The sequence below is a fragment of the Hippocampus bargibanti genome, linkage group LG01, assembly GCF_051943395.1.
Source record: "Hippocampus bargibanti isolate YZ-2025 linkage group LG01, ASM5194339v1, whole genome shotgun sequence".
Lineage (NCBI taxonomy): Eukaryota > Metazoa > Chordata > Actinopteri > Syngnathiformes > Syngnathidae > Hippocampus > Hippocampus bargibanti.
Window position 1 is genome coordinate 27392108 of NC_142734.1, and position 18355 is coordinate 27410462.

The window sequence follows — 18355 nt, forward strand, 5'->3', positions numbered from 1 at the left end:
CCCAGGAGCAACGCACCTGATTCAAATCATCAGGACCATTTTGATGCTGCTTCAGAGCTGGCTGATGAGCTGATCATTTGAATCAGGTGTGTTGCTCCTGTGAGAGCAGGAAAACAGGCAGGAAGCGGCCCTCGACAGGCAGGACACTTCTGTACGACTGAGAGCTTACAAAGACGTGTTGACGAATAGTTAAATAAGTACAATTTTTATGAATTCATTTCTATCCCCGCTTTGGAACTTGTAGGCAACAGTAAAAATGATGTGTTAAAAAAAAAACAGAACTTTAAAACTCAGTTTTATTCATAGTATTAGACCGTAATCTTGGCTTGTATTTTAATAAAAACAATTGTACAATGTATTTAACAATACACAAAGAGAATGATGCATTGTGTAATTAAAAACAAACATACAATGTTGCTGTAGAATAGTGCGCGAGCTTGATGCTAACAAAGGATGCAAAACTCCATAGACGAGCGGACAAATAAACTTGGCGCCAGATTTTCAGAGCCCTTCAAGCAACAACTATCTGAACGTAAATAGAGGAGCAAAACACGAAGTGGGATGTACAAGTGAACTGATGGTCACTCGACGAACGCCCGTGCGCATTTTGGCGAGACAACGTCTCATTAAGTGATTCACGCTCCACTCGACTCCAGACTTGCTGCAGCAACAAGGAAGCTGTTGCCAGGCAACCAGCGCCAGTGCCCTTTTATTTCCGAGGTGAGCTCCCCGCGCGAATAAACCTCGCGTCGGCCACTTTGAATGCATTTCGACTTACGACCGTTTGACTTAACGACCGTTTTGTTGGAACGGAACCTGGTCGTAAGTCGGATGTTACCTGTATAGAATTGTTTTTTTACAAATAACTGACAATTATTTTAGAAATACTTCACACGTTTCCTTAAAATGTTTTGTCCCAGAAAAAAAATGCTGAGCTTTAGAGCGATGAGGTTGGGAGAGGTACCTTACCATAGCCAATCGGATTTTTTTTAAACGATATTCCGTTTCTAATAAATAAATAAATAAATAATACCCCAAAAACACACACAGAAAAAAAAGAAAGAAAAAAAAAAACACGAAACAGCAAAGCAGTGAGATATGAACTGTGTTATTGCGAGGGATTACTGTAACATGTAAGGGCATGGGTTGTTTGTTTACATGTGTGCGAATTAAAATAAATAAATTAATATACATTTCTTGTTTCATATGTAGGTTGCATTATACCAAGAGGTTGAAAAAAAGTTTTTTTCTAAATACAGTAAAGTCTCGTTATATCGATATCGGATATATCGATAGTCCCGGGTATATCGATACTATTTCTATGCACGCACGGAGAAAATTACATGCAAACAGGGTCGGATATATCGATAGTCCCGGTTATATCGATATTTTTTCGGACTCCCTTGAATATCGATATAACGAGACTTTACTGTATTCTGGTTATATATTTGCAATGCATAATTTCCTTTCCAGCCTCCCACCACCCTTCATAATGCTTCAGGTTATGAGCAAGTCGATTCCCCTGTGGCATGAAATAAACCCTTTTTAGCCACTAACTTTCGTTTCAAACCATCAGGATGCCGCTTCATCGACGACCTCTCCCCCATCTCCACTGCAAAATTTGTGGTAGTGGGGGACTGCATTCGTGTTCTCCCCTGATGAGCTTTTCGAAGGCAATTTCTTCTTTTTCTGATCTGTGTAGATCTTATTTACACCAGTTTGATGGTGCACAGGCCAAAACCCACTTGGCAAACTGCAAGCGGTAGTTTACTCCTTGCATCATGTAACTTGGTACACTCTCGCGGACTTGCACACTGCAAGACCCCAAACTAGGGTGCGGAAAATCATACTGGACCCTCCGCACCCTGCCCACCACCTTTTCCAGCTACTCCCATCAGGTAGGCGCTACCGATCCATGCGCACCAAACCCAGCAGACATTTAAACAGCTTCTTCCCCCAAGCCATTAACTCTTTGTACAGTAGTCCAAATGGAATTGTATAGTGCCTCTTTGCAATTTTTTTGCTGATGATACTAGTGCAGCGTGTTCGACCGGAAACAAATTCCTTGTGTGTTCTACATACTTGGCAATAAAGATAAAGATGATTCTGATATTGCCGCTGGCAAACGAGAACCGTTGTTTGGCACGTTAATGTTTTGCTGGGCCATTTAACATTTGCAGTGGCGGAGTGTGCATGTCACTCCAAGGTCTTCAGTCGTGAGTGTGACCTCTGAATCAATCAGCTGCGAGTGTGGTGTGATATTACTACACGTCCACTAGAGGATGCCGTTGTCCATGAAATAACTTGTGAAGTGTCATTCAACTGTTTGAATTTTTACTATAAACACGTGGATTTGGCATAACCTCATAACATTGCAATATTATTTGCTATTTTCGAGCTGTCACCATCGACACCTTACTACCTTTTTTACAAACGCGCAAGCGTTGAAGAATGCTTGAACGCAATTGTCGGGCGTCCCCTGGAAATTACTGCGTTCTGTCAGGCTCAAACTTGCTTTTTCCATTCTGATTCTGCTTGATGGATTTGTGAGACATCTGAGCAGCCTGGACAACACCCTGCCGGACAAAGAGGATCAGAAGTGAGGACTGGATGAGACCGTGAGGGCATCTCGTCCTCCTCCGCCTCACCTTGAAGCTCCTTTTCCTCTTCTGGATGTTCCGCTCAGGCTGGAAGAGGATGACGTAGACTTTGGGAAGGTAGAGCATCCCGAGGGAAACGGAGGCGCTCAGAGTCATGGACACGGTCAAAGTCGCCGTCTGGATGAACATCTGCGTGGAGGATACAGCAGTGTTTGAAATAACGCCTGACCGGAGGCCCGGTGCGTACAACTTTTATGTCGGGCGTACAACTTTCAAAATGTCTCGGCCCGGGTGGCCGACAACTTCAAGAAAAAAATATTCTTTTCAAATCAAACGTTTGTTTTATTCAATAAAGCAAAAGCTACAAGCAAACCGCTAAACGCCATGTGGACTCCTCTTTCTAAGCGCCTTTCAAAACTTTCAAGTACACTTTACAGTCACAGTATAGTCCAAAACACGAAACAGATTTCTGATTGGCTGCCATGCCGAGTATGGAAATTGCCAAATGAACGTTCGTTTGGCAATTTGCATACTCGGCACGTATTGCAGTAAAGTGGTCGGAATCGCGGTTCGGTGTCGCGTCCTTACCTTTTCGGTGGATTGGGCTGTCCCGAAGAAGATGGGCACGAAGGCCAGCCAGACGATGCAGGTGGTGTACATGGCGAAACCGATGGGTTTGGCCTCATTAAAAGTCTCCGGTACCCCGCGGCTTTTCACGGCGTACACGGTGCACGTCACCTGGTGGCACAAACGCGGCAGGTCAGGCAGTCTCTCGTGCGCCGTGGGAAGGGGTTGACGTCCTAACCATAAGCACGATACTGTAGCTGAGGCAGCAGATGATGGACAGGTCAGACATGTCGCACTTGAGAATTCCTCGGGCCAAGTCAGGGTTGGGGGGCCGCAGCTCCTCGTAGTCGACAATGGTGTGAGGCGGCACCACAGCGAACCACACGAACACGCCCAACACCTAACGCACGCGAGTACACAGACCAACAAATCTTGGATCCCCGAAACTAGCGCTCAATTGTTTTATTGATCAACCCCCCCCCCCTCCCCCCCAAAAATATATGGCAACCCATTTATCAAGTGACCAACTACCCAACCTACAAATTGACTGACCTGTCCTACCAAACCAGTCAAAGGGCTAATACTAATAATTGGTCGGTCGCGACCTAAAAATACTTCATGACGGCGAGGGGGGAGAAACAGGAAGTGGCCATCTCACCTGGACCGAAACCAGAATGAAGGTGATGAGCAGCTGGGAGGTGGGGCTGATGAACTTGGGCGGCGTCACAGAACGCTTGCCTTCTTCGAAGATGCGGTAGATGCGATTGGTTTTGGTCAACATGGCCGAATACGTAATGGCCATGCCCAAGCCCAGCAAGAGGCGGCGCAAGGCGCACACCACCACGCCAGGCTCGGCAATCATCAGGAACGTGATTAAGTAGATCAAAAAGATCCCTGGGGGAGGAGATGGAGTCCTATTGTGAAATCAGACATTGGGGCTCGGATTCAGTAGAAAATGTATTTATATTTTGGGGGGGGGGGGGTTGAATGGGCCTCGGCTGTTTTTATTTCATCTCCCATAGAAGTCGTGCAGTTGTACCAGTCTTTATCAAACAAATATTTCAAGTCACCCCTGAAACATGTGACAGAGCCTCATTTAAAGGACAACCAACACCCCCCGACAAGTTGCGTCCATAATTTGTCAAATCACTTCAAAGGATTTCAACTGAGCGTATTTTACAAAGATTCCACCGCATATAGCTATAGTTTACTTTTTAAAAGTCACACTGAATATTCATGAAGTCTTGTTTTCGGGTTGATGTCAATTCCGGAAGTGACGTCACATGCGGAACGCCCCTGACGAGAAAGCGACACACAATGCATTTTGACGTACTTTTTTTGGTCTGAAAACTTTGTGTTGATCCATGTTGATGGCGAAATTAGAAGGAAAACACATGAATAACGCAATGGTGAATCGTTGTGTGTTGCACCAAGACTACTATTTGATATTCGCTGACACAAATTCCTAGCAGACAAATCAGCCCATTACCAACGGAGCTTTGGCGACACACAATGTATTTTGGGTACTTTGTTTCGTCTGAAAACACCATGTTGATCGCGAAATTAGAAGGAAAAATACATAAATAACGTGATGGTGAATCGCTGTGTGGCAGCCATTTGTGGTAACACGCATAAAGAAGGTGTAAGTTTACACAAATTCCCAGCGGACAAACCAGCCATTTCCAAAGGACCAGAGCAGTAGATCCCCAGCGGAGGCGAACGAGAAAGCTAACCTGAGTTATCGATTCAGTGCTTGGATAACTGCTGTCGTCCTCTCAGCCTGTGACAATGGGTAGAAAATTGCTTCCAGTGGTGAAAGAGAGCAATCGCCATATTGGTGCAACAAACCGATCGGACAAACATCCACTTTCCGCCATGTCATTTGTTACTCTGTAGCGCTGTCAAGCTCTCTCTCGTCTCACCATCTCTTCTGTTTGTGTGTTGCTCAAATTGTGCCGCTGTCTCTAACCCTTCTCCTTTTGTGTGTGTGCGTAAAACCCACCTCTCTGTCTTCTACCACAGATTTTAACCAATCACGGGCGGCTTTAACCGAAGGTCGGTTCTTATAAGCGGCTCCATATACTGGACGAAACGCCGCTTGTGCGCCATCTTGTGCATTTTCTGGGCTGCTACATCGGAGTCCAGATTGTCGCTGGTTTCATCGCTAGCAGACGGCTCGAATTGATACGGGAGGACTTCTTTAATCGATTGCAAACATTTATGCTTTCCTCTTCAGAACTATTTGAATCACATTCATAACTGGATGAGTAACAAGAAAGCATCTTCTCCGAATCTGAACTCCGTGAGCCCATTGTTTGTTTCACGAACTGGGGGCGGGATTTTCTGAAAATCACCAGTTTTGAGCTCATTAGTGGCAGTTCGGGCAACTTTAAAGGACAACCGACGTCTCCGGACAAGTTGTGTCCATAATTTGTAAAATGGCTTCAAATGACTTTTACTGAGCATATTTTAATAAGATTCCACCGCATATAGCTATATTTTACGTTTTAAGACTCACGCTGAATATTCAGGAAGTCTTGTTTTTGAGTTGGTGACGAGTCCGTACGTGACGTCACTAAAGGAACGCCCCTGACCAAAAAAAAGACACATTGTAGCAGTCCTTCCATCACGTCAATGTATTTTGCTGTACTTGTTTGGTCGGAAAATCTCGTCTTGCACCCAAAAGCCGCCAGAAGATGGGGTCCAAGCTCCATGGAAGGAATTTATCAGCCTGTGGAAATGGGCTGATTCATTCCTCACAGGAGCTGGTCGCCATTTTTTGCCTCTTTTCTGGGACGCTACATTGCAGTCCAGATGCCTCAAAATGACACGGAAGGACTTCTTTAATCGATTGCAAACATGTATGCTTTCCTCTTCAGAACTATTTGAATCATATTCATAACTGGATGTGTAACAAGAAAGCATATTCTCCGAATCTGAAGCCATTGTTTTGATTCTCCAGCAATGCAAGACGTCTTGGCCTGACGTCACAAACTGGGGGCGGGACTTTGTGAAAATGCACAATTCGCAGCTCAATTTTTTTGCAGATTTTGGACACTAAGTCATTTTGATTGATGTTTTGCATTTGAATAAAAATATACTGCGTGTTTTGGGTATTTTAGATGCTATAAAAGGTTTTTCTGATGTCAGTTAGGAAACAAAAAAAATGGTGTCGGTTGTCCTTTAAGGTGACGGGAATATATGCCCATATTTGGGCTTCCTGAAGGGAAGGGTCCCCACGTTTCACAAAACCTTTCGTCTGCATTGAGTGTGAGTGAACGTGTGTCAACATATAACTCAAACTAATGTAGAACAAATTGATCCTCGATTGCTGGTGAGCTGTCCGCTTTGTAGATTAGGCTGCAATGGAAATGGGAGGTATGAGGATAGAAATGTCATGCGCCAACGCAGCTTCGAGGGGAACTTCGTACCTGGTTTTATTTCGTGTTTGATAGTCTGCACATCACTAACCTGTGAGCAAAACGTAGCTGAGCTCTCGCCCAGAAGCTCTGACAATGGGTGTGTCGTTAAATCGGACGAAAGTGATGACCACGGTGCAGGTGGCCAGGATACCGAGCATGGAGAGGGAGGCGGGCACCAGGGCCCAGGGCGACTTCCACTCCAGTTTGATGATGGGCGTCGGACGACAGGCGGTCCTGTTGGGGACCGGCCGCATGTCTGACGGGCAGGTCTCACAGGTGAACTGGTCCACTTGGTACTGGTAGCCGTCACAGAGCTGGAGACATTTGGGAGTGGAACACAGAAGTCCTTTCAGGTGATTTGTCTTACGATTTTTTTACTTTCGGCCGGGCAACAGCTTGCACAAGGAAGCACAGACTTCCCTCCCCCCAGCCACTTCTTCAGCTCTTCCCAGAGAGATCCCGAGGAGTTCTGGGCCAGCTGGGAGACATCGTCTCTCCAGCAGGTCGTGGGTCGCCTCTGGGGCCTCCATGCCTCAAACACCTCATCAGGGAGGACTTCAACAGGCATCCTCATCAGATGCCTGAGCCACTTCATCTGAGAGCCTCGCACTGATGATCGAGCTTCTCGACTTCTCGACACTGCAATTCCCAAATTTATTCGGGAATTGAAAAGCATGACTTGGAGCACCATACCCGAATTTGTTCGGGTTTTGGTTTTTCTTGCTGGGAGGTGCCGAAGAAGCGCTGGTCAGCCACGAGGAAGCACAATTTTGCTTTTGTAACGCTGCCCCCATTTCAAGCTCATATAACTCCAACCCCTTATAACTTGGGAATTAACTTTTTTTCCGATGAAACAAGAGAGTCCAAGGTTTCTTTTGCTGCATTGAATGTTTATGTAGCCCTAAAATTCAATATTCTGTGGGTCCTGCAATTTGAGGGAAAATGACAAAAACCCTGGCACTGGATTGGACACATTTTTGCACGTATTCTGGCAGTGAATGAGTTATCACTTGAACAAGCATGATGAATTTGGGCTCTCCAGGAAGATGAGCATTTTGGAGATGCAATGATTTTCCCCAACGCCGCCCCAAAGCATTACCTCACAGTGCCAACAGCAGGGGACCCCTTTGACCATCTTCTTCCTCTCTCCTGGTTTACACGGTAAACTGCAAATGGAGTCCGGAAGTGACTTATCTCCTCCAGACCACTGCATCTCCTCCAACTGACACACACACACACACACATAAAAATAACACACACACACATTCCTGTTTCAATGGTTTTGTGAGGTGCGGACAACTCCAGATAAGGAGTGAGGACCACCGTTGCTGATAAGTTTAGAGAAGAACTAGTGTTACATTTGAACACTAAATGTCACCCCATTTCCCACTTCAATTTCTTGACAAAAACAAAGAAATAAAAAGTGGACTTGAAACTGAAATAACAGAAGGAGTGAGGTTTCTGAATGGGAACATTCAAAGTCCTCACCCCTGTAGTGAATTTGGTTAAAATATCATTTTACTTTTTGTGGTATGAACTTTTCTCCTTCATTAACCACACACACACATACACACAAAGACACACAGTGAGTAAAAAGTATGTGTATCCCAGTGAAATGAAAATACACACCAAAAAATCATTTTGGGTGGATTTGTGAGCACCTCCCTGAAACTTTACAAGATGCACATATAGACCCTGTAGAAGCCTTTAGAATGAAAAACTTGTGAGGACCGGCCAAAAGGTCCTCACTTGTCAAAAATGTCCTCACTACGTATGGGATAAAATGTTAGTGGTCCTCACAAGAGTAGTCATACAAACACACAAACACACACACACGCACGCACGCACGCACACACACACACACAATGACATCTTACGGAGGCGCACGGTACGTCACATCTAGTTTGGGAGCGATCGGTTCTTTTACATTGAGACGCAGGTTGTTGGTCCACTGGCCAATGACGTGGTAGCCAGGGTGACTGCGATTGGTCATCTGGAACTGGAAGATGTCATAACGACCCGGGGCGTCTCCGTTCTCGTTGAACAAGACACTGGTGCCAGCACTTCCTGTTCGACAAAGACCCCCACCCCCATGTGACCATCCTGGACTCCATTTTGAGCCACACGCGTGAACGGAGGGACTGTTGCGTTTGATGTCGACGGGCGAACAGATGCGTTCAAGTGCGGCGCGGGAATCTGACCGTTGAAATTGACGTCTCGGATGTAGCCGAGCAAGGAGCGTCCCTCCACAGGGTCCATGGCGCCGCACACGCCGCCGTCGGATTGGTTGCCGCAGAGCTCTTGCTGCATGCTGTGCAGGGCGTAGGCGACGGCGTACACGGCGTCAATCACAAACTGAACTTTGCCCTCCTGCTCGTACGGAGAGTCCCGACCGATTCTCTCCTGGCCTGCGAGGGGGGAGGACACAAAAGCATTGCGAGTGGTACCACCAGTGCCTGATTCACGCCAATCAGTAGATGTCGGAAAGCCAGTTGACCCCCATCTTAAGGGCCGTGCCCTGGGACGCTTTTTGTACTTAACATTAACTTTTTTTTGGTTGAGTTCACCTGTGCATTTTTTCTTGTCGGGCTCCACTTCGACACCAGGTCGAGTGAGTTTACAGCGGAAATCGTCTTCCCAGAATTCATTGAACCAAATGTTTCGGCGGTTGTTCTCCAGAGAGCGAGACATGAAGTACTGGTCAAAGCCTGGAACACACACACACACACACACACACACACACACACACACACACACACACACACACACACACACACACACACACACACACACACACACACACACACACACACACACACACACACACACACACACACACACACACACACACACACACACACACACACACACACACACACACACACACACACACACACACACAAAATACTCTTGCCAGTGCGGACCTATGACTGTGTGACACAGACTCACAGACACAGGCTCACAGACACAGAATCAAAAACACAGACTCACAGACGGCGACTCACAGATGCAGACTCACAGGCTCAGATGCACAGACACGGTAGACTCAAGGACACAGACTCACAGACACAGAGTCAGACGCACAGACACGGATTTACAGACATAGACTCAAGGAAACAGACTCACAGTCACAGACACACAGACATGGACTGTGTGTTCTTACGGTCTATAGACGCTCGTTTGGGGAGGATGGTGACGGCCCCCTCTGCGACGTCCTCCAGCTCCATGACAGGCGAGCTCTTGGCTCCCCAGCTGTCAGAGCCCACAAACAGGAAGTGGCCAGTCAAGTTGGCACGCTTGGCCGCCTCCAGGACCTGTCTGTCACAAATGAAGAGACCAGATTATGGTTTGGAGGGGAGACCGGGACCGATTGTGCAGCGAGCAGTTACTTGATGTCATCCTCGTTGGCAAAGATGATGATCCCCCTGGCGTTGCTGGTCTCCATCAAACGATTGACGATCTTGTCAAACTCACCGTCTGTCGGCTCGCGGGGAATCTTCACCGACTGGGCGATACACACGCCGCCTGAGACAGATGCGTCAATGCTGCAGCTATTACATCGTCATAGTAACAATTGTGGCTATTACATTGTAATAACATAATCATAAGTGTACATCAAGGTACAGTAAAGTCTCGTTATATCGATATCGGTTATATCGATAGTACTGCTTATTACGATACTATTTCTATGGACTCAAGGAGAAAATTACATGCCCGCAGGATCAGATATATCGATAGTCCGGTTATGTCGATATTTTTTCAGACTCCCGAGAATATCGATATAACGAGACTTTACTGTATTTAATTCAAGACAGATATTTTCTGATTTTATGGATGCAAACGGAGTGTGGAAAGTGGCCGGTGGCCACACAATGAGAAAAGCCATCTGACCAGCTTCTCTTGAGATCTGCACAAAAGCGTCCACTCCGCTCTCGCCGTAGTTTCCCTCGGAGGCCAAGGTGGACACGTAGTTCCAGCCCAGAGCTTTGACGATGTCCAGCATGGCCTGCGCCTGGTACGAGTCCGGCGGGACCACCCGAGAGAAGAAGTCGTAGCGGTTGTTGTCGCTCAATTCCGGAGCGGTCGATGCGTAGCTCACCTGAGGGATCTGAGCGACCGGCAGAGGGCGTCAGCAATCGGTACAGATCGGAAAGAAAGATGCGTCTGTAGGGGAGTGGGGAAGGTGAGGTACCAAGAAACAGGTGGACATTCTGGGCGTGAATGCCATATTAAGGATGTGAATGGACAGACGTGTTTACGTTCGGCCTGTGAATGGATAGACGGACGGGCTTGGGACAAAGACAAGGACAAATGGCAGTCAAAGGGATTACGGTGGTTGTGCAACAGCTCAAATGTGTGCCACGCTTCAATCGACGGAGTAACAATCACATTAGGACGCATTGTGTGGGTTTGGCAGATTAACATTTCTCGTCAGCGGAATGAGATGAGCGGAAGGTTACCACGGTGACAGCATTAGCGTGTTCACGTTTGTCTGATCATCACTGGCGGATTATTTGCCGTTACGACCATCTTTCAAGTCCATTCTGATTGGCCCCACCTACTTTCACTGCACCACGTTTGGACCACCTCCCCCATTGCCTCGCTTGCTTTACCTACACGAATGCAGTTATTAAGAATATTAAAATTAGCATTGACGCAGAGACTAATTGTGTCAAAATTAATCTGGCATGTGTACTCTGTTTTTTATGTATTAATTAATTCATTCATTATCTATTTATTATTTTTTTGATCTATGTATTTATTTATTTATTTATTTATTATCTATGTATATTGATGTATTTATCACTTATTTACCCATTTATTTTTTTACTTATTTACCTACTTATTTATTTTTGCTCTCCGTTTATTTATTCATGAATTGTTTTTTTATGTATTTATTTTACTTTTTTAAAGAAAAGAATATGAAGGCTTCTGATCACCAGGACGTATCAGAAGGTTAGTTCCAGTATACAGTATCTTGGCCAGTATTTTACATCACATCGGGTTAGTGTTTTGGATAAAATGAAAAGATTAATCGGTAACTAATCGATTAAATTAACTGAAAACTACAGTGAGTCACCGTTCATCTTAAAATTGCTCAGAATGTTTGGTTTCAACACACGATCTTTTGCGTTGAAGAATGGAGAAGAATGAACAAATATTTTGTTTGAAATTGTACCATGATTAATTCATGGGGGGGGGTTATCTGTTAGTTACAACAACAAAAAAATGATTCGGGATGCATGTAAATTTTTTTGTTTTTTTTTCATTTCCGATTCCGACTTTTCCTCAATCATATCAACCGCCATAACGGTGTATGTAATCTAGTCCTATATTTATTGTTAGAACTAGTTATATACACATCCTAAAACATCCAATGTTATGTCATTCCTACTTATTGTTATCAGTGAGTTAGTCTATATACAGTAAAGTCTCGTTATATCGATATTCAAGGGAGTCCGAAAAAATATCGATATAACCGGGACTATCGATATATCCGACCCTGTTTGCATGTAATTTTCTCCGTGCGTGCATAGAAATAGTATCGATATAACCGGGACTATCGATATATCCGATATCGATATAACGAGACTTTACTGTATGTATGTAGTTTAGTTATTTGTATATGTTAGTTTAGTATACATGTACAGTGAGACCTCAACTTACAAACACCTTATCTTACAAACTTTTCGTCTTAAGAACCTCTAATTTATGAAAATTAAACCTTATAATAAGCACTATTTTCATAATACACACCCATCACGGCTGGCGGAGTGATCTTCGGCGGAAGCACACAACCGAACAGCGCTCCAGCCGGCGCTACTTTGCACACCCCCTCTCATTGAATGCACACGTCGATCGCCTACTTGGAGCTTTTTGCTGATAATTTTACTATGATGGGACCGAAAACAAAAACCACCACAGGCTCGTGTTCTGCCCAGGAAGGCAATCAAAGAAGTTGAAAAAAAACTTTATTTTACAGCACAGTTTATTTCTTTAATTACAGTCCTCATGTAATGTGCCTCTCTTTGTAACATTATGATACAATGCAGTGTATGTTTTTCATTACAATACAATAGCACATTTATTATACATAGAATAAGGTATGTTGTGTGTAGTTTTAAGGCTTATTTAGTTAAAAACTATATTTTATGGAAACCCGGGAACGGATTATTCCCTTTTTAATGGTTTCCTATGGGAATTTCTTTTTTGAGATACACACTTTTCGCCTTACACACTATGTCTGGGAACCAATTAAGTTCGTAAGTTGAGGTCTCACTGTACTTAGCTCAGTTAAAACCTTAAGTTATCATGTTTCAGTCTAATAATAAATATTCATGATTGTATCTAGCAGATGATAGGTCCTTTCCAAAGTGACATCACTCCTGTTGTCTATATCTGCTTGGGACACGCTCTCCCTACCGCTCTTGCTTTTTACTCCCACACTCTCTCACACACTCTCTCACTCACTCTCTCCCCCTTTCCCTCTCTAATAAATATTAAATAAATAAATAATAAATAAATAAATACATATTTTTTTTTGTATATCAAAAAAAATATTTGGACTACACAAATGAAGAACTGAACCAGGAGAAGAAGAAGATTTAACCTAACATTTATGAATGAAGGGTGAGCTTCACCAATCGGTGGATTATTTTTTTCTGAAATGTTATCCCTGTAAATATTAACATATAGTAAAACATGCATGGTGCCATCTTTTGTCAGTAAAAAAAAATAAATAAAATGTATTTTTTTTTACTAGCATCAAAAACATCTCGACACATGAAGTCATCACGGATTCCAATTTGTTGTTGTTGACCGATGTCAATCGAAGAATCAAAGGACTAACCTATACGGTGATTGATTCTAACATTTGATTGCGACAGCCGCCCCCACCACCACCAGTGTGTGTGTGTGTGTGTGTGTGTGTGTGTGTGTGTGTACAGGTTACCTCAAAGAGCCGCAAGATGTTGGCCACCATGATGGACACGGAGCTCGCCGATGCGCCGATGACCGCCACTACGCGCTCGGGCCTGCGGATGAGTGGCGGCCGTCCGTCGGAGCAGCGGATGTCGGACGTGTCCTTCTGGATGAGCGCCTGCACAAAGGTCAGCGACTGCTCCAGGGCGTAGGTGTCCCGGGAGCAGGTGTCCAGGATGCGGGCGCCCAGCGTGACATTGGGGAGCAGCGCCGGGTCGCCGTTGATGCGGTCCAGCGCGTACAACATGGCCTCCATGCGGTGGATGCCCTTCTCCTTCTTCAGCTCTCCGCAGGGCAGGCCGTGGGGTCCGCGGGCGTGGATGGGGAACAGGCCGCCCAGGGTGATATCGCCCGGGATCTTGATGGAGTGGGGCTGGAAATGATGGTGGGAGGCCCACACCAACGTCAACAGATCCAGGAGGAGGAGGACGACCGATGGCGTCATTCTGATTCCGCGAGCCTCGCTTGATTTCTCTTCATCCCGCCGGTGTGCGCTCGCTGCCTGCAACCATTCGATACGTTAGCCGATCAATCCCAGACTTGAAAGAAAATCACCCCCCACACCCGCTTTGCACATTGGTCTTGATTTTGTTCTCGCTCATTTATTTTAAGTGTCATTCCACTGTGATGTGGTGTTGGTCGTTCCGATAAGTAGCAGACTGTCACGTTCTGGTTGGTGACCAACCAATAGCGCTCTCGGCCCCCCGCCTGCAGCTGCACAGGTGTTGGTCGTTCCAATCAGTGGCAGTTAAAAGGACTCCCGGCACAACCATTCTGTGTCGGGTCATTGAATGTGTTTGCTTCACCCTCTCAGGTTTGTTTCATCTTGGCAGATTTTTACTCCTTTTTTTCTTTGATACTTTGTACTTTTCTGTACGGGTGACTTTGATGTTTTAGATTTTCTTCCTGCCGACTTTATTTTAATACAATTTGTCAAATACAACCTGCTGCTCTCTTCTTCCTGCTTATTTGGGATCCACAACCATCACCGCCTCGCAAACCGTGACAATCATAACATAAGAGTCAATTCTTTGTGGCTAGGAAGGTAGAAGTTGGATTTTTCTGAGCCCTGGGAGGTTCTTATTGTCACTCTACAACGGCAACCTCATCGGGAGTAGAGACGGAGACCATGAAGGGCAAAAACATATTCTTCCATAATTTGGGATAACTTCATGTCACACGTCATGATTTGAAAAGTCGAACCTCGTTTTACCGTTTTCCCCCCTTGTATCGTTTAGTTTTCTAACTCCTGATTTCACATCGTTTTTCATTCGCCCCTTTTCTTTTCCAACAAACACGGAAAATCCCACTGGACCCTGTGCACTCTGGCCACCACCTTTTCCAGCTACTCCCTACAGGCAGGCGCGACCGATCCATGCATACCAAAGCCAACAGACATTTAAACAGCTTCTTCCCTCTAGCCCTTAAAGGAGAACCGACATCACTTTTTTGTTTCCTCACTGACATCAGAAAAATGTTTTATAGCATCTAAAATACCCGAAACACGCAGTATGATATTTTTAGTCAAATGCAAAACACCAATAAAAATCACTTAGACTGTGATGAAATTGCAAAAAAAATGAAACCGGAAGTGGCCAGTTTTAGAAGGTCCCGCCCCCTTGTTCGTGGTGTCACCCCAAGACGTCTTACCTTGCTGGAGAATCAAAACAATGGCTTCAGATTCAGAGAAGATGCTTTCTTGTTACTCACCCAGTTATGAATATGATTCAAATAGTTCTAAAGAGGAAAGCATACATGTTTGGAATCGATGAATTTATTCCGTGCCATTTTGAAATATCTGGAGGCGGGAAATGTAGCACCAAAAAGAGGCAGGTTAATTCCTTACACTGAGCTTTGTCGCCATCTTCTGCCTCTTTTTGGTGCTACACGAAGTTTTCAGACCAAACAAAGTACAGCAAAATGCATTGACGTGACAGAAGGACTGCTACAATGTGTCCTTTTTTCAGTCAGGGGCGTTCCTTCAGTGACGTCACATGAGGACTCATCACCAACTCAAAAACAAGACTTCTGGAATATTCAGCGCGACTCTTAAACATCGAATATAGCTATATGCGGTGGAATCTTTTTAAAATACGCTCAGTAGAAGTCATTTGAAGCGATTTTACAAATTATGGACACAACTTGCCCGGAGACGTCGGTTGTCCTTTAACTCTCTACAAAGTAACCCAAATCTAACTGTATCGTGGCTCTTTGCAATTTTGCACAACCTTGTGGAACACCATCCCTTGAGAGTCATTCCAGCTCCAGGTTTGTACTCACTAGAACCACTGTTACTGACCTAAATAATCTCCAGCACCGGACACTTTGAGACGCTCAAGGACATCTGCATAATTGCACACTTGTACTACAAATACAGCGACTGATCACTTTAAAACGATTCGATGATTTTCCGCAACAACTATAATTGTATTTATTTCTACCACTGATCACATTAGTTATACTTGACACTTTGCACATTGTCCCACAATTGGTCCTGAGATGTACCACTTACATTGAGGAATATCCTTCCATACTTATTTGTCATGTCTATTTTTTTCATGATACTAGTGCAGCATCGTGTTCTACCGGAGACAAATTCCTTGTGTTTTCTACATACTATGTAGAACACACATGTAATCATGTAAATATGATTTCTTGAGAATGTCAACTTGATAACAACCAGATTTTACCCCAAAAAATGTTGGGAAAGGCCTTTGCTACAACGAACCGTGGGATGCTAGCCGCACCCGCTAAAATTGTCTCTCCCTTTGGAAATGAAGTTTTCCAAACCAACTTGTAAATGCCATCCAAAAAGGCATTTGGTCACCATAATAGGTTGGCAAAACATGTCCCTAAGCTCTTCCCCTTCAGCTTCTTGCCGCCAAGATCCCACATCTCAACTACCGCAACTCCATTTTTTTCATCCACTCCTGTTAAAAATAAAATTTCGAGCCACCGCCGCATCTCGCTAAGAAATATTTTGCCTCACTAAATTACATAAAAAACTTATCCTATGACTGTAAAGTGTCCTTGAGAGTTTTGAAAGGCGCTTGTAAATGAAATGTATTATCTCATTTTCAACGGGTACGATGTAGCTTCCCACAGTGGCTGCACAGAAGACATTTTTCCCATTTTCTCCCTCTCTTTATGAATTTCCTATCGAGTACCATTTAGGTGAAAAGGTCCACTGCCTCTGTGTGAAAGGGGGTCATGGCAAAAACTGGGTAAAAGTGCTTCAGGCGCAATGGGGATAACATCCCATTTCATTCTACACCGCCATCATAACTCAAAAACGGCAAATCTGCCCGGTTGGGTCATCAGCCAGAGAAGCAGACCCCCAGTTAAAAATGTCCTGAATTTTTACTCTGTGGGCTCATGAAAAATATGCACTTGAAGTTGATTATGAGGTGAACCCCCGTCCCCTCCCCACCTGCCAAAAAGAGCGCAATCAGGATTATTGTCCACAAATGATCCTCAGGAAAGAAACATTATAATACCGACGTCAACGATCACTTCAAAATGAAATTTGTTTTTCACCACAATAACAATCTCATAAATAATCACACGCATTTAAGTGTCGTTAATCAAGAAGCTTACTTACGCAGCAAGTGCCTGCTTCCCGGCAAAGGGTCGGGAGGGTGCTGAGGGGCTCACGTCCCGGCTGCCCCACCGTTGAAGGACTGCTCTAGTCAAGCTCACCTGCTGGATGGGGAAGTTATTCCAACTCCAAACAGACGCTTCAATCAGAATTGTGTGTGTGTGTGTGTGTGTGTGTGTGTGTGTGTGTGTGTGTGTGTGTGTGTGTGTGTGTGTGTGTGTGTGTGTGTGTGTGTGTGTGTGTGTGTGTGTGTGTGCGCGTGTGTGTGTGTGTGTGTGAGAGGGCGCGAAACACTGACCCCTAGTGGTAAACCATGTCATCAATTTTATTTGGGGCAAGTGCCAGCACCAAATTCAATCATCTGGATCCAGCTACATTAAAAAAATAGTCTACTTCAAAAAAATTGGATCCAGATGATTTTTGATTGATTGATTATTGTGCATTTCATCAGAATAAAATTGGCGAAATAAAATTGATGACATCCAACAAAACGTTTATTGGTGCACCCCAAGTCACCACGAGTTTTTTGAAAGAAAAAATAGCACAGTATTATAAAGATGTCCACATTCAAATAAATAAAGGAAATAAAGTATGCATCTATTAAGTCAATATTAAAATAAATACAAAACTGGCCAAAAAATGGCAAGAAATTATACATCAATTAAATCAATAATAAACATAAAGACCAAAAATGGCAAGACACTATGCATTATTTCAATATTAAAATAAATAAATAAAAACGGACGAAAAAATGGCAAGAAATTATGCATGTATTAAGTGTAAATTAATCAGACGGCTCAGACACACATGGTAGCAAATGTGTTTAAAGTAATAATAATAATAATAATAATAATAATAATAATAATAATACATTTAATTTACAAGCGCCTTTCAAAGCACCCACTTTACAAAAAGTGACTTGAAGGGCCAGCCCCAGGAGAGGGACATGAGGAGCAAAAGAAGACAAAAGATGAAATAAGACCAAAAAATTATTCTTCATTTAACCTGCAAAAATCAAGATATTTCCTCATTCTTGATTGGTCGCCTCCATCTTCAGATTGTTTAAAAAATGTATTCATAATATACTCTGTATTTCAAATACATTTTTTTTTTTTGTGTTTCCACCACGGTGACTTGGGGGTCAACCGACGAAACCCCCCCCCCTGCCCCCTCCCCTAAAGCTAGAC

General features: G+C 44.2%; 1 protein-coding gene across 3 annotated transcripts; it reads right to left on the bottom strand.

Moving 5' to 3' along the window:
• Positions 1–251: 251 nt before the first annotated feature.
• On the bottom strand, positions 252–17917 carry grm6a (glutamate receptor, metabotropic 6a). 3 transcript variants are annotated; one of them, XM_089006758.1, is made up of 15 exons: positions 17172–17917; positions 13542–14068; positions 10481–10697; positions 9979–10114; positions 9753–9907; positions 9157–9297; positions 8791–8997; positions 8517–8656; positions 7689–7811; positions 6639–6903; positions 3826–4061; positions 3406–3567; positions 3189–3338; positions 2649–2789; positions 252–2576 (listed from the first exon to the last, which is right to left on the bottom strand). In XM_089006758.1, the coding sequence occupies exons 2-15, from the start codon at positions 14013–14015 to the stop codon at positions 2487–2489; spliced, it is 2637 nt and encodes an 878-aa protein (XP_088862884.1). In that variant the 5' UTR covers positions 14016–14068; positions 17172–17917; the 3' UTR covers positions 252–2486. The 3 variants fall into 3 exon arrangements, with proteins under 3 accessions (XP_088862884.1, XP_088862876.1, XP_088862868.1); XM_089006750.1 differs by having other exon boundaries at positions 13542–14072; XM_089006742.1 differs by lacking the exon at positions 17172–17917 and having other exon boundaries at positions 13542–17145.
• Between the last annotated feature and the right edge of the window lie 438 nt (positions 17918–18355).

Bases quoted from the DNA above. Each gene is read 5' to 3' on its own strand.
- grm6a (XM_089006758.1), bottom strand. From the start codon at position 14,015: ATGACGCCATCGGTCGTCCTCCTCCTCCTGGATCTGTTGACGTTGGTG. The intron at 6,904-7,688 runs GTAATGCTTTGG...AAATGTCTCCAG, and splicing joins CCTGCTGTTGGCACTGTGAG to CTCTGTGACGGCTACCAGTA. The intron at 3,568-3,825 runs GTGAGATGGCCA...CGCGTGCGTTAG, and splicing joins TCATTCTGGTTTCGGTCCAG to GTGTTGGGCGTGTTCGTGTG.